General features: G+C 42.6%; 1 protein-coding gene across 1 annotated transcript; it reads left to right on the top strand.

The window, feature by feature from the left end:
* The first annotated feature begins 292 nt into the window (after nt 1–292).
* Nucleotides 293–25100, top strand: mapk8b (mitogen-activated protein kinase 8b). The gene is given in 13 exon segments (XM_084039579.1): nt 293–310; nt 6799–6980; nt 7930–8059; nt 8535–8593; nt 9938–10076; nt 11609–11774; nt 13443–13514; nt 14870–15052; nt 16236–16360; nt 18516–18579; nt 19047–19124; nt 20488–20505; nt 20508–25100. Coding segments are annotated over 12 exon segments (1446 nt in total). The 5' UTR covers nt 293–310; nt 6799–6858; the 3' UTR covers nt 20798–25100.
* The last annotated feature ends 153 nt before the right edge of the window (nt 25101–25253 follow it).

Consider the following 25253-nt stretch of genomic DNA (forward strand, 5'->3'; position numbering starts at 1 on the left):
AGATAAACAAGTTACAGGCTACATTACCCAACCTCTAACTTATTAAAAATAATGTTTATGAAAATGTTTTATTTGGTTGTAGCTATAAGTCATGTTATTTGTGTTGAATAAACCCATAAACCTGTTTAAAAAAAACAACAACAACTAAAAACGCTGTATGCGGCGTCATTTCAAAAGCGTTGCGAAATACGTCTCCTTCCGCTTTCCGGGAGCGGCTACCGGGAACGCGCAGCGGTCTTGAACGCAGCCCTTCTCCTCGGGTCTCCTCATTGTGCAGCCGAGGAAACATCGCAAGGTTTCGACGACGTCGGTATGAAATGGCAGAAAGCGCTTGCGTCGCGGAAGCACGGAGATTAGGTTACGTAGAAGAAGCTACACATGTATTTCGCGATGACCCCGTCCTGTTAGCCTGAAGAAGGAGGGGAGGAGGGGGGTTGGAAACGGCACCGGATCCGGAGGAGTACAAAAAAAACAGGATTCAACACCAACAGAAATATATATATTAAAAAACGTCCGGGGTTGCAAACGGCGACGTGCGGGGTCGACGCTGTTCGGGATTACCGGAGGAGGGTGAGCAAAACCGGGTTTTTATGATCCTTTCTCCTTATGAAACGTGTTATCGTTGCTTGTAAGAGACACACGGTGCTGTATAAATGGCTGTTACTACGTTATACACGGCGGGCTCCACCGCCGGCAGCTCCGGGTCCGGCCTAACTGGTGGACGGCCAACCAGACCCCGAGGAGCCGCTCCGGTACGAGCACTACCCGTAACGCTAACCTCTCCCCTGCTACACGTTAGCAGCCCGGTCCACTTGTTCTAAAACCCGTAGACCGGGTCGTGGGGCCACTCTGGGGGACTAGTTTAGGTATAAACGCCGTGACCTCCAGTCTGTGGTCGCCCTAAAGACGAAAACATCCGCCATGTAAACACACAGCGCACACTGACGCCGTTGAATACACCCCTGTTTTTGGAGCTGGCATCAGTTTAGCTGTAATTAAGTGATCATGTATGTGTTCCTGCTGGTCGGGAAGGTGTGCACAGGTGTGTTCACAGGTTATTATACTGCAGCAGCCTCTGTATGTTCAATAACAACCCTGGGCAGGTGTCTGTTAATAATAATGATAGATAGATAGATAGATAGATAGATAGATAGATAGATAGATAGATAGATAGATAGATAGATAGATAATCCTTTATTAGTCCCACAGTGGGGACATTTACAGGGTTACAGCAGCAAAAGAGGAAAGTGCAAATAACAAATGCATCAATAGCAAATGCAAAATACAATGATAGACTATAGTACAAGTATAATAGTGTAAAATATACAGTATAAAACAAATGAAAACAGTTAAAAATGTAGAGTGACAGTAGAATACATGCATATTGAAAGCCAATAGTTGTTAATTGCAATAACAAACAATAAAGCAAAGTACTGCAGGAACAAGACTAGAATAAAAAAATACCCTAAATAAAAAATACACTATATTTTCAGCCACATATACACCGTAATATGAATGTTGTGCAGGTAACAGCTTATTTTATTTGTCACATGCTGCCTTTTTAAATCGCTTTGTTGTTGTATCATTTATCTATTTTATACTTTGATTTTTTTTGACATTATTTGGCATTCTGTGGACAGCAAATTAAGAAATTTAATTGTACAGTTAAATCTTAACTGTGCATCTGATAATAAACACTTTAACACAAGCTTTGTAATCCATCACATTCTAGTAATTATAGCTCAGTCTGGGTTTTTTAGAAGAGAATCAAAGGTGGCGTTGGCTGGGATTGTGACAGGTTGCAGCTTGTGTCTCATTATTATTTTACTATCTATCGAACAGGTTCCTCCGGTCACATTGAGGGGCGATGTGGCTCCCAGAATGCACTAGCAGTGTTTTCCTGTTGTGACTGTTGGATTCCATGAAACAGAACCTGAACGATGACAGAAAATAAACACACCTACAAGAATAGGTACCTTGTATTGCGTATCAGCAGCATTAAAAGGGGTGAAAGCGCAAAGTACCGTGACTGGAGGTTCTGGGGTGTGAGTCCTGCTGCAGGATCCAGAGATGGGTGTATGTGCTGGAGTGTGTGACGGGGCACTTAGGGGCCGTCTTATCCTCTGCATGGTAGAACGGGGCTTAAAGCCAAAGTAGAGAGTGCTGCAGGGACGATGTGTTTTTGTGGGCGAACCCCAGAAGTCAGAATCACACTTAGACAAAAAGCCGGTGGGATTTTTCCGTTGGATTTTTTGGGATTATTCTGGAAAATAAGCTCTCTGAGAAAGACAATGATGAGAACGTTTTTGACCGGTTATGCAGTTGGGTTTATAGGTTCATTTAGGGGCTCTGTGTTTCAGATAAGATGCGTCCCGGCATCACGCACGGTGCTGCCGGCGCCGCGAGGCAAATCTGTGGGCCGTATAAATAAAATAGAATTGAACAGGAAGTGAATTAGTATGTGTGTCCAGCTGTGTTGCTCTTGGAGCGAATTAAGGAGTGAATCAAAAATGTATGCGTCATCTGATCTGCCCTTCTCCAGACTATTTAGAATGAATATTAGCTGATAGTGAGCGATCAGCTCGACTGTATTCAACCAAACTACCCCATTCACAAATCCTGTGGACATCGAGAAGGCAAGCGGAAGTGCTAAAATGTGAACTTATTTTTAGGTTTCAGGACACACGGCTGCAGCCCGCTGTTCCCCCGCTACCACTGTTACTGTTAGTCTGTTGCCAAGCGATCCCAGGTATATTTAAATGTCTTAATGAGGAAATCTTCTATCCTGATGCGTTTTCATTGATTGGATCACATGTATAGAATGAGCTTATAGCAAATAACCACATGATTTATGCATGCTATTGGTTGCTGCAGAGCACGGGAGATTTTGAGTTTTTGTCACCCTGGCAACAAGGAGTATCAGCTGATTGCACATCTGTACCCACAACTGTGTTTTGATGACCTTGAATCATTTGGTTTTTTTGCTTTTCAGTTTATCTTGTTGTCTCCTGTGAGGGCTTATTTTGTTGTTGTTTTTGATCGTGGCAATTTGGTTTGAAGCTAAAAATATTCCTTAATTTAACCTTTAGAACACAGACCGGCCAATCAGATCAATCATATTGTGAGAGCTGACAACCACGTTTTCAATGGATGGTAACCATGACGGTTGTGGTTGGTGATGAATCTGTGATGAGGCTGACACTGTGATGTCAGCGTGATGTAGATGAGGATTATCACCATGTCTGAATGACCTTTGACCCCATGGAGGTGTCACAAAACACATGTTTTGTTCTCATGCAAACATGCAACATGATCTCTGAGCTGACAGATTTCAGAATTCAGTCGTTCTTCCCGTGGCGGTCTGACTCCTGACAGTAGAAGTGGGTTGATATCCTGACACAAACACACAGATCCTCCAGTCTCACAGTCTCCCTGTCTCACTGATCTCTGCTGTTCTGTCTCCAAACGGGAGTAAATCCTGTCGCACACGTACTCCGGATGCATAAATTGTCCCGTTAGAACGCAGCAGCAGAGCGTGGCTTGTTTTTGATTTACCGAGTGACATTTTTGTATTATTTGAGCTCCCTCGGCAGCCGGATGTTACAGATGAAGCTGACATCTTTGCTGCTGGGTGGATCCATTTAAAGATTCACTGACATGCAACATCACACTGAATAATGTGGGAATATAGGTTATTATAGCAGACATAATTGTGCAAATTAATTCTTGCAGCTTCACTACAGTTGGGAAGTAAACACATGAGCAGCTGCTTTATTATTATTATTAATTTAGCCCTTTATAGAAAATACCATACTTTGGTGACTCCTACTTTTCTATGTGTGGAATTAACTAATTAGCTAAGTCCCGCCCTCAAATGCAGACTAGCCAATCACAGTGAAGCTGCGCTGATCACAATTTAAAAAAAGCTGACTTGAAAAAGCTTTCTATTGTGGAAAAGAAGGGAAAATTCACAAAATACAATTTAAAATTAAAACTGCGAGCAGTGATAACGGGCCCTCGCGTGGCACGTAACTCGGTTAGTGCTACGGCCGCCTGACGTGTCGGACCGCTTGGCCTGGCCACCGCCACGGGGCGGGTCGTCCCCGGCCACCGCCATGGCTGGCGCCTTTCGTCCCCGGCCACCGCCACGGCTCGGGTCGTCCCCGGCCACCGCCACGGCGTGGGTCGTCCCCGGCCACCGCCACGTTGCCAGTCGTCCCTTGCCTGAATCCTCTCTTTTGACTTAATCGTCGTGTTGATCATTGTATCAGACGACTGAAGTCGTCACGCTCGACTGGGGTGCAAAGTTCCACGACACTGGGATTGTATACAAGTGTAAAAACATGACATTTCATGTCACCATTAGGGGGCGCTCTGATTGTCAGTCAAAATTCTAGTGCAGACGCGTTGAAGATGGTACTCTCATCAAACGTGAGAAGTTTGAACCAGATCGGAAAATGGACACTGAAGTTATAACAGTTTAGAGTATTGTGGCGAAGCATGAAATTCGTCCATGTTCAGGGCGCTGTAATTGCGCTCCCATAGGACTTATTTAAGACCTTTTGATCATTTATAATTGTTGAGCCCTCTAGAACAGGCTCACAAAGTTTGGTATGAATCGGATCAACGGTGTAGGAGGAGTTCGTTAAAATACAAAGCTTACAATTGAAAAATGGCTGATTTACTGTAGCGTCCCCGAGTGGTCAATTTTAATAAAACTTTCAGGATATGTTCCAGGGACAGATGTCAACATGTCCTGCAAGTTTCATGATGATTGGGTTAAATATTGTGGAGTTATGTGTATTGATTTCTAGAGCCCCGCCTCTCTAATGTTCATTGGCTTATAACTTCTGAACGCAACAATGTTTCACTATGCCCTTTGTAGGGATTAATCAGCTCGGGGTACTGATGATACACAGCAATTTTGGTGAGAATCGGATTTACGGTTTAGGAGGAATTAGCAAAAACGTGTTTTTCACAAAATTCAAAATGGCGGAAAATTTCGGTAGGCGGACTTTAGTACTACAAGAGGCTTTTTTGTAGAGCACACTTGCCTGCACATGTGAGGCGAATTTTGTATCAATTAGAGTTACGGTGTGCTGGGGCTGGCATAAGACGCTTTAGGTGGCGCTAGAGAGCCACCTTTTTGTGGCCAACTATGAAACCTTTAAAATATCAAATTTTTCGCCAGTCCCAATATGCACGTCAATTTTGGTAAGCTAATTATATTGCTAAGGCCCCCCAAAAGGCAGTTACTTTGCATAATAATAAAAATAATAATAAACAATCGAATTTCAATAGGGCTTCGCAGCCCGACGTTGTCGGCGCTCGGGCCCTAATAATTTACAATGCAGGGGAACCTTTATGGTTTATGATGATCTTATTTAAGATTATTTCATTGTTTTTCACTAAAATGGATGTTCATTAAAAAAAGATGTGTCTCTTATCTGTGATAGTTATGTTTAAGTGCCATTTTAAGAGTTTGAAGCATATTTTGATGATTTTATTGGGATAATATTGTGAATTGCTATTATATTATATTGGATATTATATTTTCATGTCGTCCCATGCCTACCTACGTCGGTAATAACATTGAATCTCTATCAGGTGATAATCAAACAGCAGCAGGTGGGAGATTTAATTTTATTCTTGTCTTTCTTGGGCAGCAGCTCCCTCGCTGTTAAATAAAATAACTCCTTCGTGAACCTTTTGTTCATGGCGGTGCGTTTGCAGAATGTAACGTAGGTCGTCCAACGTGAGACAGAAGAGGATGTTAGGATCAGACTCAAAGAGTGGAGGAGCGTGGAGGAACTTGAAGGCGGCGGCGAGGAGAGCATGAGTCGAGAACCCTCGTAGGCTAACGGATACTGAAGGGAAGTGAGCGTACAGCCATCATCACAGAGCCGACCTCCTCAGCACAACGCTCCAAATCCCACTAATGATTCGCCGTCCTCGAACGCAGCATGAAACCCGGCTTCCTCTCTCTCTCTCTCTCTCTCTCTCTCTCTCTCTCTCTCTCTCTCTCTCTCTCTTGACGCTGACGCCCAGACCTTCGAGGTTTATATCGTCATCGGTATAACTCTCGAAGCGGCAGTAAGATGACATTTCTACTGTACCACTCGTGAGCATATCTGCCCTTCAGTGGGGGCGATCGCTTCTAGAAACTTCACGTTGTCGGTCGCCATTTTTGTTAACGCAGCGTTCGAACTTGGTCGAGAGAATTAGCGAGCGAATGAAGAGAGAGAGGCTGGCATTAGTGAGAATAAAGTTGTGAATCAGAGAATAAAATGCTATTTTGTTTCACAAGTAAAACTGGCTTCATCCTGCTCTGGCCTGTCTGCTCTCTCTGGGCCTGCATTGTGAGATATTCTGAAATATGATTAAAACTCGTTAAAATGGCAATACAACTTATTGGAATCACTTCACCTTAGATCACAAAACAAACCTTTTTAATTTTTTAACGGACGGATCTTCAGTCAGAGCCGGTCATCAGCAGTTCCTCCAGCTTTCATTGGATTTTGTCTTAAATACTGGCTTTACAGTTTATCAAAAAAATCTTTTTTTGTTTTTCGTTAAGTCTGGGTGTTTTTTGCTGCTTGTTACTAATTAAAGACACGTTGGATTTAGTGCCGTGACGCCGGCGGCACAGGTCGCTGATATTTTGAATATTTGAAAAAAGGAAAAATGCAATTCAACCGGTTTGTGCCTAAATTAAACCGGTTTAGCCTGTACACCAAACCGGACCGGTGAAACCAGATATCGGCCCAACCCTCGTGTTTTTGTCTTTCCACCATGCAGGTCTTGAGAGCAGAAGCTCCCCTTGGATGCGCAGTCATCGCGTTCGTCCAAGGCTTCACGATGAACCGGAACAAGCGTGAGAAGGAGTACTACAGCATCGATGTGGGCGACTCGACGTTCATGGTTTTAAAGCGCTACCAGAACCTCCGACCCATCGGATCCGGAGCACAGGGGATCGTCTGGTCAGTTTGGTTTGGTTTCTTCATCTTTGATTTTAGCGACAACAATTGTACCCCAAAATCATGGGTGTTTCAAATAAATTTGAGTCTGAAGAACCTCAGGATCACTCGAGTCCACGTAAGTGATGATGTCATATCAACAGTTGGTTACATCATTCCAGGGTTGAGTAATTGGACCAACATTTCCGTTAATAAGTGGCCAACAGGGGCATTAATTAAAAGGGTTACATAAGTAAACATGAATTATTTGCCCTCATTAATCTTCTCTGGTCTTCATAGCAGACGGGAACGCCAAGAAATGTCTGGTTATCAAATATCAACATCTGCTCTCATGTTGGCCTGAAATGTGCCGGATGTGTTCAAGGGTTCTTAAATACAGTCCCATACATCAACACTGTATTTAGGGTCGGTACAGGTGCTGGAAATCCTTGAAAACACTTGAATTTTAGTGTGGTGAAATATATGATGGAACAGAGAAAAGAAGATCTCCATATTTGAGGGACTGAAAACAGCATTTTCTGACATTTCTGCATGAAAAATGACTTTTGATGATGAACAGATGATGAAAATAGTTGGTGATTATATTTCTTTTCCAGCACCTTCCAGACAGCTGGAAAAGGTGCTGGAAAAGCAGGGAAATGCACCTTGAAGTGCTTGAATTTGACTTTGGAAAGGTGTAGGAACCCTGTGTGACGTTCCGAGGCATTTTTAATACTTTTTTTCCTCTTAAGACTTTGCAATGTTGGACAAAAATGCTCTATCATGTCATTGATGTTGCATTCAAATACTTTTTCTCTGAAATAATAAATAATAAGTGTTGTTAAATGCAAAGTCCTGCACTTTGTCTTGATGCAGCGGCTACACTACACATCAGGTATCGGGTGTGAAGAAGAAGAATATATCCGAGGTTCTCCGTTGTTTGAGTGTTTTTTGCTTTCCTTCTTGGCTCCAGTTCTGCATACGACCACAACTTTGAGAGGAACGTGGCCATCAAGAAGCTGAGCCGGCCCTTTCAGAACCAGACCCACGCCAAGCGGGCCTACAGGGAGCTGGTGCTCATGAAGTGTGTCAACCACAAGAACGTAAGAGCTTGCTTTTCATATTTGTGTCTGTATTTTATCGCCGTGACACCTTTACGGTCTCGTGGAAAAGCGTCTGGTTGCTATGGTTACGGGCTCACATCTGGGTTGAAGTGGTTGATTTCTTTAATTAGTCAAGATGTCATGTGATGAACAAAAGCATTTGGGGGGTAAAAGTGGATACTTGCAGGGAAGAAGCCCTGAGGAAAGCTGTGGAAGATGTTAACTGAATGAATGTGAACATGATTGTTGCGTCCGTTTGGAATTGTGCTGCATCAGGCCTCGGCTGAGTGACGGCTGATCTCAAACAGGAATCTGGTGGATTACCACAACGCTCCTCGTGTTTATGTCGGGGTTTGCTTTTATTCATTATTGATGCTGCTGCAGTCGCAGCCTTTCACTGATTCCTCCTCGCTCGATGCAGAGGAGCTCACGATGATGTCATTCATAACTGTGCCCTTTTTTTTTTTTTTGGCAGATAATCGGCCTATTAAATGTATTCACACCACAGAAGACACTGGAAGAGTTCCAGGATGTGTGAGTATGAGACAAACAACAACATCTGCACATTTGTAAAGTGAACGCAGGAAGCAGCGTGCACGAGGCTCGTGCACGTGAGCCTCTATTTTGCATTTAGATCATTTTTACTTCTAATTTTTAAAGAAATACCTATTTGTATGATATAGTTGATGTGCTTCATTATTTATACAAAATGTAATGTCCAAAACAATGTAATAATCGATGATAGACGTTTACTACATCGATGCAGAATCGTCCAACGAAGCATCGCGATGCCTCATAGCATGGATTATTTCTCCCACCTATAATGTTTATCATTCAAGACACGCTTTACAAACTCCGTCCGATCAGCAGCAGGAAGTGTTTCATCCTAAAAACAGCTGTAAACACTTATTTGATATGGAGGGTCCATTAGAAAAAACTCACAGATCGTCAACATACATCATATCTGGAGCCTTTTATTCCTTTTGTAAACTCATGAATTCATAATAGACACCTAACCTTTAATACGATGAACATATTTAACATATTTAATGGACACGACGTCCTCGAGGTGGAACCACACAGACGGGAAACTCAAATGAAATGTGAGGGTTTTACAGTATGACGGGGACAAACATGATTAATGCTCCTCTTGTAGCTGTGTGTGTGTGTGTGTGTGTGTGTGTGTGTGTGTGTGTGTGTGTGTGTGTGTGTGTGTGTGTGTGCGTGTGCGTGTGCGTGTGCGTGTGCGTGTGCGTGTGCGTGTGCGTGTGTGTGTGTGGAGTGCTGTGTCTGCCTGATTGGAGCTAAAAAGGAAACTGGACAAATGTTAGCCCGAGGGTTGTGGAGAAAACACAGAGAGGACGGAGGGGAACGCTCCACCTTAATGCAGACTTCTACCTCATTCCTACGTATATATTTAGAAACATGGCGTATCCTTAAATATCCACGCTGTGAGATGTTTCCTTGTATATAATGGTCCGTCATCAGGGTGAGGATGTCAGGGCCGATGATGTAACAGCTGCCAGATAACATAATATCATCACTGTTCTTTCTAAATGCCAACAAAGCGAGGAAGTAAGAGGACAAAATGTAGCTTTACATTGATATTTGCTTCTAGTTAAAACACTGTTGTTTAATAATTAATTGCTTAATTTGAATTCAGCACATTGACGGAGCAGAAAACAACGGTTTAGTGGAGTAATGTCTACCTGAGCACAGAATGAAGTCACTCTCCCTCTGTGTGTGTTGTTATCGGAGCCTCTCTGTGCTTGGTTTATCTTGCCGTTAGCTGCTAAACATGCCCCTCACATGGGAAATGTAGTTCTTGATGCGTCCGTGTCCATCCCTGCGTGGTTCAGTGTGTGGTTTCCCCTGCAGGTATCTAGTGATGGAGCTGATGGATGCAAACCTCTGCCAGGTGATCCAGATGGAGCTGGACCACGAGAGGCTGTCCTACCTGCTCTACCAGATGCTGTGTGGAATCAAACACCTGCACGCCGCCGGCATCATACACAGGGTGAGTGCACGCTAACAGAACACACGCATGTACACGGGTGAGATGGCGTGCATCAGCTCCACTTAGCATGCAAACTGATGCACAGCAGTGAATGAACATTTTATGACCTGGCAACCTTCAGATCTGTCAGCGTCGGAAATTCTGAGGCCTAAAAATGCCGCAAGCTGCCAACGCTGATATGTTTTCTAATGTGGTCGGCAGCTTTCAGCCAGGAAAGTATTACAAACGCCATCCAGAAGCCGCCGTAAGCCAATGTGAGTGATGATGTATAATATATCCAGCTTTTTAAAAGTTTGTAAAGCTGGATATATAAAATATAGACCGCTGGTTGCCTGGCAACCTCATGGTTGATGACAAGACTCCACTTCAGTGTTGTTGGATGGATTAAAGCAGGTTTACAGTTCACTGACTTAATTAAGGCCATGATGAGAAATAGGATGGCAGATATTGTTCTGGACATAACCAGGCTAAGCTCTGTCATCCTCATCTCCATCTCTTTCAAATAAATACATATATATATAGATATAGAGAGTAAAACACTCACGTATACACTCGGGTGCTTGTTGAACACACACACACTTTGCTCCGCCAGCTGGAACTAATTGATCCACAGGTGGAGGCGAACGTCTCCAAGCTTTCAGAAGGTGAACAGATGCAACACGAGTCACGGACCGCCGAAGATTCAGTTCTCATGGGCTTCCATTCTGTGATGGGAGTTGTTTTTTTTATACAGATGCTCAGAGTTGCTAAGCAACCCCCTACAGCTGTGTCACTGTCAAGAAGTGAAGTTGTTTATAGACAATAACTTCTCATTTAATGTGATGAACAATAATAAGCAGACTGAACACGGAGGATTGTGTTGAAGTTTAAATGTAATATTAGGCTGTGTTGCATTGTTTGACAGCAGGTGTTGTAAGAAGTCTGAGCATCATTCTCCAAAACCGAGACGTGATTCACGATGAAGAGAAACGTCAAACCTACAGATGAAGAATCCCGTCTGTCCTGACGGGAACGTTGTTGTAATCAATCATTTGGCAGATGCATCAGGAAATAATCGCTGCAGGCTGCCGAGTCGTGTTTCCTTCAGGATTACCTTTTAGAAGACGGGAACTCAGAAGACTTCCTCTGCAAGTCAGAACGCTTCAGAAGCTCTTTGTGTTTATTATTCAGGAAGAGAGTTAACATGCAGTCTATTAAAGACTCAGAGAATATGCTGGGACTGCTCGTCCATCTGACAAAAGATGCTTCCTCATGGAGCAACGAACCAATCACAAGACTGCAGGACTCTTTCACTTTTCACCAAATTACTCTTTTTGTGCTTTTAGATTTTTTGTATAGTTCTGTTATTATGATTATTATTGTGATATATGTTGGTCTGTCGTGTCGTATGTTCCGGAGTTTCCTTCCTTCCTTCCTTCCTTCACGTTTTATGGCGGCTGGCTTCAGTCAAACTATTCTTAGCCTAATAAAGGAGAGAAAGGACAAGAAGTGGCGTCATGCTTCTCACCCCCCGCGTTGTGTTTTGCATACAGGACCTGAAGCCGAGCAACATTGTGGTGAAATCTGACTGCACACTGAAGATCCTGGACTTCGGTCTGGCCCGGACCGCCGCCACCGGCCTCCTCATGACGCCCTACGTGGTCACCCGCTACTACCGCGCCCCCGAGGTCATCCTGGGCATGGGCTACCAGGCCAACGGTGAGTGGCCAATGAGGAGCTACTAAGCTGCTGCATGGCCCCGCCCCCCCAAACACACACACACACACTCTGTAAAGGTCACACTCAGGGGGGGCAGCTGGCATGTCGGGTGTCTGCTTGGTGGGAAGCTTCCTGTCAGGTGATCCGGGTCCCAGCAGGCCTTCAGCATGCGTTTGATGTTTTATTAAGCGGCTGCTCCTCCACGCAGCTCAAACACACCACTATGAATACTTTGCACTTTGCATGTTTCACTCGGGGTTGGAACGGATCACCGTTTGTGCACGAGGGTTTTAAGGAAAGGTTAATATGCTCACTTGCAACGTGAGAGTGATTTAATATATAAGCCAGGAGACGGTTAGCTTAGCTTTAAGACGTCATGAGGTGGATCCGAGGCGATAATGATCCCGACTCAGGAGAATCCTGTTTTTAAACTCTCTCATCTTCAGTCCTTCTTGACCAAAAAACCTTTCTCCCTAATTTTTTCCTGCTGACTTGTTGCATTCTTTTTGCTCATTCTTCTTCTCCCTCCTTTTATGCTGCGCGTATGTAGTGGATATTTGGGCTGTGGGCTGCATTATGGCAGAAATGGTTCGCCACAAAATCCTTTTTCCAGGAAGGGATTGTATCCTTGAGCTGCTTGCAGCAGTGTCTGGCATTTTCTCCTGAAAAACAAAAACACTCGTCTCTTCAGACCGTTTTCCATCAGAGATCACGACGAGTCTGTTTCTGGGATTCACCCGACACCTCGACTCACACAACACCTCCCCACCTGCTCGTCTGACGCATCCACCAACTCACATGACTCCCACCTCACCTCACCTTTCTGCACCTGCAGCCTCAAGCAACAGTCACATGACAAACCCCGGAATAGAACTAAACTGCATAGAAAACCCTCGTCTGCTTTTGTTTGTACAACGGCGTATCAGGGCCACTGTAGAAAAACCCCCGGAGCCGATAGAGGAGGGCAATATTCAGAGAAAAGAGATGTTAACAACCGGCATCTATGCTAGTTAACTTCCCATGAATGTACGTTTATGTTTCTAATTAATCATCCCAACGTGTCAAGCAACTTGTTTGCATCTCTGACAAGTGAATAAATGCGTACATTCATGGGAAGTTAGCTAGCATAAATTGCGGGTTGTTAGCATCGTAATAATGTAGCAAATTTGCGACTTTTTTCTCACAATATTGTCTCCGTCTCTCGGCTCCGTCTAATAATAATCCGTATAATTTCTGGCCTCATAGTTCAGAATATTCCAGTTTAATACAAACATGAATTGCAGAAGGGATGCCGAGGGTGTTAAACGTGTTTTAGAAGACCTTCAGAGTTAAAAGCTGATGATTCAGCATTCCAGAAGCAGAAATGAACATAAGTTACCGGATTCTGACAGAAATGTGCAGGATTTACAATTTCTGCTCGACCAAAAACACCGATATGTTTCCCCGTAGCCCTGTGGGACGCCGATCCAGGTTTGAGAGTTCACTCGACTGCATGCAACTCATTTTTCTTTTGGTCATGTATCACACATATCACCTGACACCACATCATGTTTTAATTTCCCCCTTTTTTTGGTCTTCTCAGTTGTTTGTTTTTGTTTGGTATGTTGTTTTCCTGTTTGTTTTCCAGCCCTGCATGCTAATTGGGTGGTTGTCATTTTCATTTTTCAGTTGATGTCTGGTCTGTTGGCTGCATCATGGCTGAAATGGTCCGAGGTAGTGTGTTGTTTCCAGGCACTGATCGTATCCTTAAGTTGAACCTCCACCCGAAACCCCCAAAATGCTCTCCTCTCTCTCATCCTTTTGTCTGACATCTTGTTCATATCTTTTTCCGACAATGCTGCCTTTTTGACGAGTCATCGTATTCCGTGTCGACATTTGTTTATTTCAGAGTTAAACAGGAAGAGACCATTTTTTAAAGGCGGCTGGTTTAGACGGGAGTAATCAATAGCACTGATGGTCAATGGTCTGTTCTGCATTTTAATCCTTTTCTTTTTACATGAATGAACACGATGAGTCTTTAACATCATCAGCGTGCTTTATTCAGCAGTCGTAGTTGTTTGCATGACTAACGTGGTTCTCGTGAGTTGGTTTAAAGGCGTTGAGAACGCTGCACGGATGCTTTGTGTGTTTAAACACAGTCAGTGCCTTTTATTTAGCTTTGAGACCTTGTGGTGTAGACTAATAATAAACCCCAGATCAGCACTGGTAGAGATTATGTCGGACGTCTAGATACAGGAGAACATCATCTGCAAAGAAAGCCATTATCTGTTGATCTGCTGCCATGTTTAATACCATTTATTGCGTTGTTTAGCCTTGTGATGCTCAGGATTTGATCTATATGAGAGCCCGTTGATCTTTGAATGAGCTGATGGTCTATTTATTATGTTTATTTTCATTGAAGCCAAACTTTTCAGATGCCTTTTCTGTCATTTAGACTTCCTAGAAATCCTGGATTTTGAGTTCTAGGACAGATGATCATCGGGAGCATTCATGAGTTTGTTTAGTTCAGTACACTTATTGCTTTGTCATTCATACAGTCTAACTTATTCTGGCTTGTTTTGGTTCGACTGATATGAACTTGCATCTCTCCATGAAGCGGGTATTTCACCTTTTTCCATCTCGTTGTTCATTCATAATCGAGGCTGAGCAAAGATGTGAACAAGGCATGTCTGTATGTGTCCTTCAGGTTGATCTGTATGTCACATCTGTATGTACTTGTAATGTTTTTTTCCTTGCGTTCATATTACCAGCAACTGGATCATGTGAGTCTCCCCGAACATGTCATAGTGTGTGTCCCCGACTCCATCCATCCTGACTGATTTCCACAGCTTTGAATGGGATTTAAATCCATTATGACTTAAATCTGCCAAAACTAAACAAACCTTTCACCAGACCATCTGAATACATACATTTGCAATAACACAAGTGTTTTCGTAACCTATCCGAGCCCGAACAAACCGGTATGAGACGTGGCGACTCCAGAGGGTCTTTGATTATCAATCGTTTCTAAAAGTTCCTCTGAACCTACTCTGGAACGGGCCGCCTCCTTTTCTCCAAAGCCAGCCCGGTGCTTTTCTTAATACCACGACCTCCAGATATCGACCAGTGGAACAAGGTGATCGAGCAGCTCGGGACGCCGTCTCAGGAGTTCCTGATGAAGCTGAACCAGTCGGTGAGGACCTACGTGGAGAACCGGCCCCGGTACGCCGGCTACAGCTTCGAGAAGCTGTTCCCCGACGTCCTGTTCCCCGCAGACTCCGAACACAACAAACTGAAAGGTAAAACCATCTTCTTGTCAAAAGGCTTAGAGTTCCTCTTACTGCCGGAGCAGCGATTGTGCAGCCTGAAGGTGAACCATTTGTAAAAATGTAAATTGCTGTTTTATCACTTCCAAGAAAGTGTGAAGAATAATCAAAGTTCTATTTGAGTTTTCTGCCACAATGTGCTTCGCTTTTACTTTGAACAAAAGGCTTTTTAACACCGGCTCCTCTTTTCGCTGATGGACAGTTTATCTTGGGCTTCTTTTTAATCGGCTATTTCTTTGTAATGGAAGGATTCATATAATGAAAACCCAAAGATGAACTTTTCCTCCGTGCAGCGTCGTCACATTGCAAGCAGACAAATATCCGCCGGCAGCAAAGCCCAAGTGACAAATTAAGTTTTTCAGCGACCGCCTTTAAATTAAGCAATTATCACAGAGTGACAGTTCAGGGCGGCGGTGTTTACTGTGAAGAGGAATTTAACTGAAGTGTGTCTTCATGTGTAAATTGAGAGGAGATGACAGGAACACTCACAGCTGAGGAGCTGTTGCAAGAAGAAAAAAAAGGTTGTTTTTTGTCCTCATTAATTTACAGAGGCAGGAATATGTGATGATGTATTTCCCCAAAGGACTCCTCCTGTTTGGCTCTGTCCTAAATAACCCGAATACAGACACCCAAGCACATCTACATCTTCTTTAAAAGGTTTAAAGGTGGTCCCCCTTTTGACTCTCCAAGAGAGTTCCACAGGGCACCTTTTAAAGCTCCCATTCCTTGCTGTAGGGCCACATGCTTCATCATCCCGTACCAGCTGCTACGAGGAAACATTACATTACATTTTGGAATATGATTTAATATTAAGCCTTCAAATTACATCTACTCCTTCTCCTTTGTTTATAAAAAAAAATCCAGAATCTATGATTATGCAAAAAGTTTTAATTTCACAAGTTTAACTAATGGACACAAGATATTTCTCAAGTGTATTTGCACTGGAGGTTTAAAGTGTCCACGACAAACTAAGATGCATCCTGGACCGTGGTCACAATACTCATAACTAACAGTATTTTTGAATGGAGGAGGTTGAACACTGTTGAATGGTCTCTCCTAGGATTGTGTCCTGTTATTCATCACATTAGCGAGACATTTCAGAATGGAAAACTAGTCGGTTAAATCTTAAAGTCGACCATTTTCTTCTTCCTTTCAGCGAGCCAAGCCCGAGACCTCCTATCCAAGATGCTGGTAATAGATGCGTCAAAGCGGATCTCGGTGGACGAGGCTCTGCAGCACCCCTATATCAACGTGTGGTACGACCCGACTGAAGTGGAGGCGGTAAGTACGAACCCCCGAGGACCCGAGAAAGTTTGCGCTCTGCATTCAAACTCTCTGTTTGGTGACGATCCACCACAGTGACTCAGGAGACGCACTACTCTCCCTCTCCTTTCTGGCATGAAAGGACTCTCCAGACGTGACGGTGAAGCCTTAAAACATTGCACAGAGCTGCAAACTTGTCGCTTTTCGGCGACAATCGCCGTTTTCTTGGTCAATTTGGTCATTCACGTGGATCGTGTAGAACCGGAGAGTTTTCTTTTTTTGGGGGGGGGGGGGGGTCCAGAATTGCGAACAATTATTGGATCATTCTTATTGTTGTGTTTTCTGTGCAGTTATGTCATTTGTGTAGTTTATTTTTTATTTTTGTGTATGTTAATCCAGAGCTAAAATCCCGCAAGTAATATTCATTGAGAACCGTTCGAGGTTCAGCAGCCCAATGGTGTAGTTCCTCTACAAACCCGACTCGGGAAGACCGGACCCCGGCGCGACGGGGGCCGTACCGGCCTCACACCGTCCACGGGCTAAGCCTCGATCAGAAGGACTCAGGCCCCCGCGCGACACCGGGCAATCGGTCTTCCGTACGCCACATTTCCCACGTCCGTCCGCCCGTCGGACGGGGATTCGGCGCTGGGCTCTTCCCTCTTCGCTCGCCGCTACTGAGGGAATCCTGGTTAGTTTCTTTTCCTCCGCTTAGTAATATGCTTAAATTCAGCGGGTTGTCTCGTCTGATCTGAGGTCGAATGTGGCCCCGACTCTGGGGAGAGGTGCGAGGGACGTGGCTCCCGGAGGAGGCTCACGGACTCTGGCATCGGGTACCCCGAGGCGGAGGAGGAGGGTCCGCCGACGTGACCCGCCGGCTCCCCTCAAAAATGAGCGTCATGCGCGAATGAAGCGAATGACGCGAAAGACGCGAATGACGCGAATAGTCCAAAATGATCAAGCGGCGCGATACACGCGTCTCACGCGATTGTATTCGCGTCTATCGCGTCCGGTGTGAACGCCGCATTAAGTTCTTGTTTTCTTGTGTGCTTTCATGTCGTACGCTTCATGTTGTCTGCTAACGCTATGCTGTATCGTCGCTCTGTGTTTTGTCCGCTCCCCTGTATTGTACGTTAAAGCAAACGCGATAACGCTATGCTCCGGTAGATCCAAGCAGTTAAGTTACTGACAATAGAAGTTAAAAGTTAATGAAATGGTGAAGCTGTGGCACATAAAGATAATATTTGGATTTATAACGTTGTTGTTCCATCCGTGTTTATCCATAGGCTACTTGTTTGTTTAGTTTTGATAAGTGAATCACAGGGACCGGCACTTGACGTGGGGGCTGCACTTCCTGGTTTGCCGCGGGGCATCATGGGAGCTGTAGTTTTTGTTCACGGAGAAAGGTTGAATGCACTTTTGCATGGTTTTTCGTTATTGAACAATAATAATTGACATTTCTCTGGGCCAATCGGAATCTCAGCACTTGCTTCAGAATCTTTCTTATAATTGACATTTCTCTGAGCCAATCGGAATCTTGAAGCACACAGCGCCAACTGAGCTCGCCATTGGATGAGACGGTCGCCTGGCTACCGCGCAAATCCCTCAATGACAATGACTTTTGAGAAAGTATGCTGAGTTTTGTTAAGTCACGCTCAGACTAGTGTCATTTGCATAGTACCATCAAAAAAAAAAATCCCCCCGTGACACTGTCACCTTTTTTCCTCTGAGGAGTTTGCAGGTCTGATTGCAGATTGACACAGATCTTTACTCCGACGCTGTGGAAACTCTGTTTGGAGCGATAACTCCCTCCGGTGGTCGGCTCTGAGCTGCTTTATCCCATAAGATTGTGGTATTTTCCTGGAGAAGCTTTGTGCACTCCGAAGCAGAAAACGTCAGCATCGAGGGGGGTTTAATGTGAGGGAGGTTTACTGCATCGTTTTCAATCTTCTGCCATCGATAAGCTGAGTCTGGAGGTTTTCAGTTGGAGCTGCTGCAGCTGATTTCTCTTTTTGCTGCTTAATCTCCTGCTAGGTGGAATGAAAATACGCATCAAACTCAGAGACCGCCAAACTATCTGTAACGCAAAGATTTCATGTTCTTGAGGGTCCATCATCATTTTACTTTGTTTTAGAATAAAAAATCAAGAAATTGAATACCGTCTGTCTCTTTGCAGCCGCCGCCGGCGATCACAGACAAGCAGCTGGATGAGAGAGAGCACACAGTGGATGAGTGGAAAGGTACGAACCATCCTCTGTTGCTCCGCCCCTTTTATCAGCCGTGAGAAGTCCTTTTGCAGAACGTCAGACTACGTTTGTGCCTTGAAGCCTGTGAGACATTAAGACTAGATTAGTGGGAGATATAGCAGTGTGTCATCAGCAAAGCAGAAATGGATGTTTTGCTTACAAATACTGTAAAGATGTAAACAGAAAGTGACAGGGGACCCGTGATTGACCCCTGGGTGACACCACAGTTAAGTTAAGCCTCCTCCACACTGTGACAGAGTGATAATGACGCTTTTATTGTTGTATCTCTCTCCTTACACATAGATTATCATGCACACTTATTAGACAGGTGAGAGAAAAACAGTTTTGAAATGAAATCAAACAGTGTGACACAGAAAAATGACATTTAAAAAAGGTGAAGTTCATACAGCATCTCCCTCTCTCTGCTTTCATCTGAACTCACTGTGTCTTGTTTTCTGCAGAGTTGATATACAAAGAAGTGTTGGACTGGGAAGAACGGACGAAGAACGGCGTCATCAGGGGGCCGCCGGCGTCCATAGGTGATCCGCGTTTCTGAGAGATTGCATGTAGAAATACACCTGTTGCTCTTCGATATGGATGGATGGATCAATACAAACTTTATGTTCTGTTAAGATCATCAGCTTCGGTTCGACATGAAGCTGTAACCTATAAACCATGTTTTTACCATTTGTAGCTTCTATTGGGGTTTTCAAATGGAGTTTCAAATGTCAAAATCCTAAATTTAAATGATTTATTGGATTAAATTAGTGGTCTTTATTTATTTATTTAAATTGTTTTTATCTAATTAACTTTGAAATTATTACAATTATTATTATTATAAAATAAATTATTATTATTAAATCGTATTAATCTCTCTTAAATGGTGACTTTTGGACTGAACAACGCTCTGGAGTTATTGGAGATTATTGGAGATGTGTTATTATTGTGACCACACGAGTCAGAAGGAATTCCACAATTCTTTGTCAGTTTGTCAGTTTTCAGTATTGATTTTCAAACCCTCCACTTGTTTTTAAAGCACCTCGCGGCCACAGCAGGAAGATCCTCTGTTGGTTGTTTAAAAGTCGTAAAAGCTTTGGTAATTCTGCTCCGAGCCGCTGGAACAGTCGGCTGTTCTTTAAATCTGTAATCTTTAAACAGAAAACCCGTCCTGTCGAGCTTTTAATGGAGCAAATCTGGATTATAAACACCATTTATAGTTTAAAGACATTTTCTACATTATTGTATTCACTTATTCACTCTATTCTATTTTATTTGATTATTATACTTTATATATATATATAGCTTTTCTACTTTATTACATTTTTAATTTTCATATAAGCTTAGTATATTAGTGATGGTTTCGTGTGAGATCTTAGAGGTGAAGCTGATAATTCTGGAGGAACACTGCTAAGTGTCGACTCATCTTTATATAATAACGGGTTTATGCAGAAGGAATGCAAATTAAAGAAGCTAAGCAGCATTCAAATGTCATTAAATGAAGCTCCCGACTTATTGCAGCCCTTAAACTAGTAGCTATTCATCCAGCATGTCAACGTTATACACATGAATCAGTTCAATAAACGGCACAATAATCTCTCTTTATGCAAAATTTCATATCTTGTTAATAGAGCTTGCAAGTTTTTGCAAAAATCCATATTTAATGTAATTTCTCTTGCATTCATGGAGTCTTCATAGTCCAACGAAGAATCTTGGATATATGTGTAGATATCCGTTTCCATGAAGGGAAGAAGGAGCACCATTAGAATTAGGAATTAGAGAGGTCCACTAGTCCAAAGTTCGGTGGTTTGATTCCTGGCTCTTCCATAGTAGAAAGGTTTTCTATAAATCCATTTGTTCACCTTCACTCGGCTGACTGCAGCGTTCTTCTGTCCAACAGCACAGGTGCAGCAGTGAGCAGCAGCACCAGCGGCACCACACCTCCCCATCCTCCTCGGCCTCCGTCAGCGACGTCTGCTCCTCCACCGCCCCGACCCTGACCGACCCCGCCAGCAGCCTGGAGACGGCCAGCGCCGCCGCCGCTGCTGCCACGGCAACCAGCCCACCCGGGCTGCTGCTGCAGATGACTATCATCTACACCTCCTCCTGGTCCTGGCCCTCCTGGTCCTGGTCCTGGCCCTCCTGGTCCTGGCTCTCCTGGTCCTGGCTTCCCCCCCGCCCCTCACATCCACCCGGCCCCGACACTGGCTCCTGACCCCGCCCCCCTTGCATTAGCCTCCCCACACCTCCTCTCTGTGCTTGTCTTCAGTAGTGTAGCGATTAGCCAGTTAGCTGTTTGAGAAATATTTTTGATTTCTGAAAGGACAGATGATCTTTTTCTTTTTTTTTTTTTTGGTTTGTTTATTTTTTTTATTACAGTTAGTCTTTTTTAAAAATAGGGTTTCTTTCCGTTTGAGTCCTAGCTGTAATTTATTGTGGCATTTCTTAATTTTTTCAGAAACCTAAGATGATGATGATGAGATTTTTTATGATTTCACTACGTTCCGGTTTTTATTAACCGACAGTGAGAATTGAACGAAATATCTGTAAAATGTTTTAATGTGATCTATTTTTTTCCCCTGTTGAAAGTCATTTGTTTCACTTGTAAGCTACTGCTTTTACAACTTGCCATATAAATGTAGATTGAGTTTGTACAGATTTTATGGTATATGTAGTTTGATCTTCGATAAACCAGTTTGCAGTGAGCCATTGAAACATAATTGAATTGACAGACGTACGGTCATAGAACTCCCCTTTTCTGTTTGATCTCACGTAACATGGATGTTGTTTTAAGTGCATACGACATATCCATTGATTTTTTTTTTTAATTTGTTTGAACTAAGATCATTTACTCGTAGAAAATGTTTCTCTTGAGTCACTACTACTTCCTACATTGTAAAATTGGATGAAAGCTTTATAATTTACTCTTCACATTGTCTTCACTCACCACGTGATTCTGCATTTAGCTATCGGGATTGATAACGGCTCGGTTGGGTCCCGCGAGATAACGCGAAGCTTATTGATGACTCGTCTTTTGTGTTTTTAAGTGCTTTAAAGTACCTCTAATTGTCTACAACAGGCTGTGTGACAGTATGGAACTGGAGTGGTGGTATTGCTTTGGAGGACGGGATGCATGGCAGTATGGTATTGCTAAAGGTTCCGAATGTTTTTAGGTGTTTTTGCCGTGCTTTGGGAGGTTTCTGGAGACGTAGAAGAGTCGTGTGAGGTTGTTAAATCGGTGGCGGTGAAAGTAGAATGTGCTGAAGTCGAGTAGGGAATTGTGATTTTTGAGAACGCATGTGAACGTGATGATGTTGGGAGTCTCGGAGGAGAAAACGTTTCTGCAGCCGGATGCATCAGCGTGAATACACGTCTGCTTCCTGCTTCCAGATCCCGCTATTAGTAATGTACTTTTTTTCTTCTTCTAAAAGTTGGCCAAACACTTAGTGTACCAAACTTGCCTGCAATTGTGGAAAAAAAAAAGAACCTAAAACGTATCAGCACAACCAGAGTCAAAAGAAACAAATTATTGTTACGGTATGCAATAACGGTGCCCATTTTGAGTGTTTTTTTTTTAAGCGTTGAAAGGAAAAGTGCCTGTTGTTGTCCGTCATTCATTCCTGAGTATGTGGGAAAGAAGTGTTTTCACTACACGTAGGTTTTTATGGCGTCTGGTTAACAATAGTCGTTTCCATATCAAACCAATAATGTATGATGGGTTCTCACAGATGTATTGTATATTTTTCTACTTGTTTTGACTTTGACCCTCGAGCCGGAGACAGCGACGTCTTTGCAGGGTGAGAAAGTGACGACGTATGCGTCGAGATGCTTAAGCACGTGTTTGAGTCATTTCAGAAGAATAGGCAGTTTTATCAAAGGTCTTTCATCAAAGTACAAACGTGTTTCTTTGCAGTGACAGCAACCGACATATAGGTTAAACAGTTTATTCTTTGAGGACTAATTTAATGTGATGATTGTAAGAGAAGAAAGAACTAGATTTTTTATTCAACGACCAGATCAAACTATAAGAGGGAAACTCTGCGACTGCATTTTTTTGTCTAAATGTTGTGATGGTTTTGGAGGCTGCGTACTGTTGGAATGGCAGATTGATGCTTTAGTCACGGACGCATACCTGAGAGGCCCAAACCACCAGTGTTCCTCTTTAATTTCATATAGTTAAAGCCACACTTGTGTAAACGCTCGTTGACTTTTAAAACATCAGGAATAATTTCCTGATCGAAAATAAAACAAAGGTGTCCGTTCTATTTTAAACTATTTGCTCAATTTGTTTTGCGTGCAGCAATTCTGCTTACTTTGTTGTGGATGTTGGCGTAAACATCCTTTACTAGAAATGTAACCCGGTAACCTGGAGAGTTAATTTTGCTCAAAGCAAAGTTGCAAGAAAGGTTTGTCTGTAGACTGAAGCATCATGAGGTCTGTGCTCTACTTAAACAGCGTGGTATCGTCTGCAAAATAAGGAACAAAAACGCAGACGTGATCATTTATTTCATGGGATGGTTTCTCAAATACTGACTCACTGTGGCTCCTTCTCTCTTACAAGCTCTGGACTTGGATCAGCTGTTCGTAATTTACAGTGTGTGTATCTTAGCAATGACGAACTCGTTTCCAGCTAATGATTTAGATTAATTGGGTTGCACCATTAAAACTTAAGGAATGTGATGTAAACAAAACATACTTCGTTAAATTGTTTGAGTAGTATTAAATCTAACTGCCAATCCTTTGTAAATCTAGACTTTATTCTATTTATATTTTGATAAATTGAAATGTGTCTCAGAATTAGTAATATCCATATATGTTAGAATGAGTGAGAGAAGTTGTATTATGCTACTAGACTCAATCAGTTGAACATTATAAACATAACGTTTAGTAATTCAATGTTTTTGTTAATTTTGTTGAATTTGTTTAACATTTTAAAAACTTCCAGGTTAACGTCATTATTAATCATATATCATAATTAAGTGTGTACCTTATCACATTACCTCTTTTACCTCTAAAGGCGTAATATATTAGCAAGCATCGGCTCTGTCACGATCACAATATTTAATATAGCAAGCAAGCGTTGGCCATGTCATAACAGAGCTACGCAATAGTTAAAAACTTAGCAGGCTCACCTTAGCTTCGTCTGTTAACATTTAATAAATTAGCAGGCAAACGATAGCTTTATCAGTTAGTTACCCAAAAGTTAATATTTTATATATTAGCAAGCTAACTTGAGTTCTTTGTAAGAATTAGTTCATGTGGTGCAGCCCCGTTTTAATTTAATTAAACGTTTTTTTTAAAGTTGAACTTACGAACAGCTGATGCTGCTGCTCTCCTTTCAGTCACCAGAATTAAAAAGGAAAGGTTCGGCTAGAGCATAAAACTCCAAAAGTAAATTCCAACAGCGACTCATTCGATTGTCCGTTATTAAATGTGCAGTAGTATTTTGAGAAACGAGTAAAAACTAGGACTCAGCAGGTGTCCCATCTGTAAGAAGGCAGAAATAGCAGGGTAAAAATCAGTGATATGTATCATTTGTCATATTAGCTAAAAATAATCAATTTGAAAAAAAAAAGAAAAAACAACAACACTTTGTTGTCTGAAGTGCTCTTAATTTCCTCAACCCAACAATCGGGGCTTTAATTGGAGTATTTTTTTATGTTTTCTTTCTTAGGTTGTTGTTGCTTTCTCTCCAAACAACGTCATTCTGATTTGATCGGCTTTGATGAACTACCTCACGCTGAATTTCTGCCAGTTCTTGCATATACTTACTCGCCTGCAGAATTAGCTTTTGAAGACGTGTGAATAACAGATTCCATTATTTATTTATTTGAGAGTGTACTATTTGTCGGTTTCAACAGACTTCTAGTTTTGTACATTATGTATACTTCACCTAGAAGTAAGAGAATTGTTATATGTATTCTTTGTTCCTTTTTTTGGGGGGGGGGGACGGGGTTGTTTTATTTTATTTTTTTGTTTTTCAACTAAATGTGCAATACCTTCAGCAAACTGTGCTAGTAGTGTGTGATGGGCCTAGCCTTTGTTAGCTGTCTCCTGAAGGTAAAGAAAATGTTTGGTACTGTCAATCCATGTTTTCCTTTTTTTTATGAATAAGATCAATTTTTATTTCTGTGACTTGTTTATAGTCATGATGTTACGTAATCAGCCTTAGCCTCCAAACGAATCCGTCGGCCGCGTTTTGATGTGGAGAGTCACAAAAACACGGCCGACAGGTTTTTGATTTTTGGATTTGGCGTAAGGACAATAATGTTAATAAACACAAAAAAGTAAAATACCTGCAAGAAATCATTATGTGTATGGTGCTGGTTTGTAATGTTTGCTAGTAAATCCAGCCATGCAAGTAGTTTTAAGAATTCCTGGATTTGCGCGTCCTCAAAAACCCGCAACCAACGAAGAAGTGCACTACTACAATACATGCACTGGGATCTGATGATACCACCTCTTAAAAAAACAAACAAAAAAAAACATGTACTGCAAATAAAAGAAATACACTTTGATCTGTAATTGTATGTCTTCTTCTTTCCTGCAGTGAAACATTGCAGACATTGTTGTTTTGCTAAAAAACTAGGGTGCCCAGTTTAGCTCCATAATTTCTCAGGAACGCCTCGGAGGGAATTTCTTCAGATATGGTAGAAATATCCACTTGGAAT

Source organism: Eutrigla gurnardus, assembly GCF_963514095.1.
Source record: "Eutrigla gurnardus genome assembly, chromosome: 22".
Lineage (NCBI taxonomy): Eukaryota > Metazoa > Chordata > Actinopteri > Perciformes > Triglidae > Eutrigla > Eutrigla gurnardus.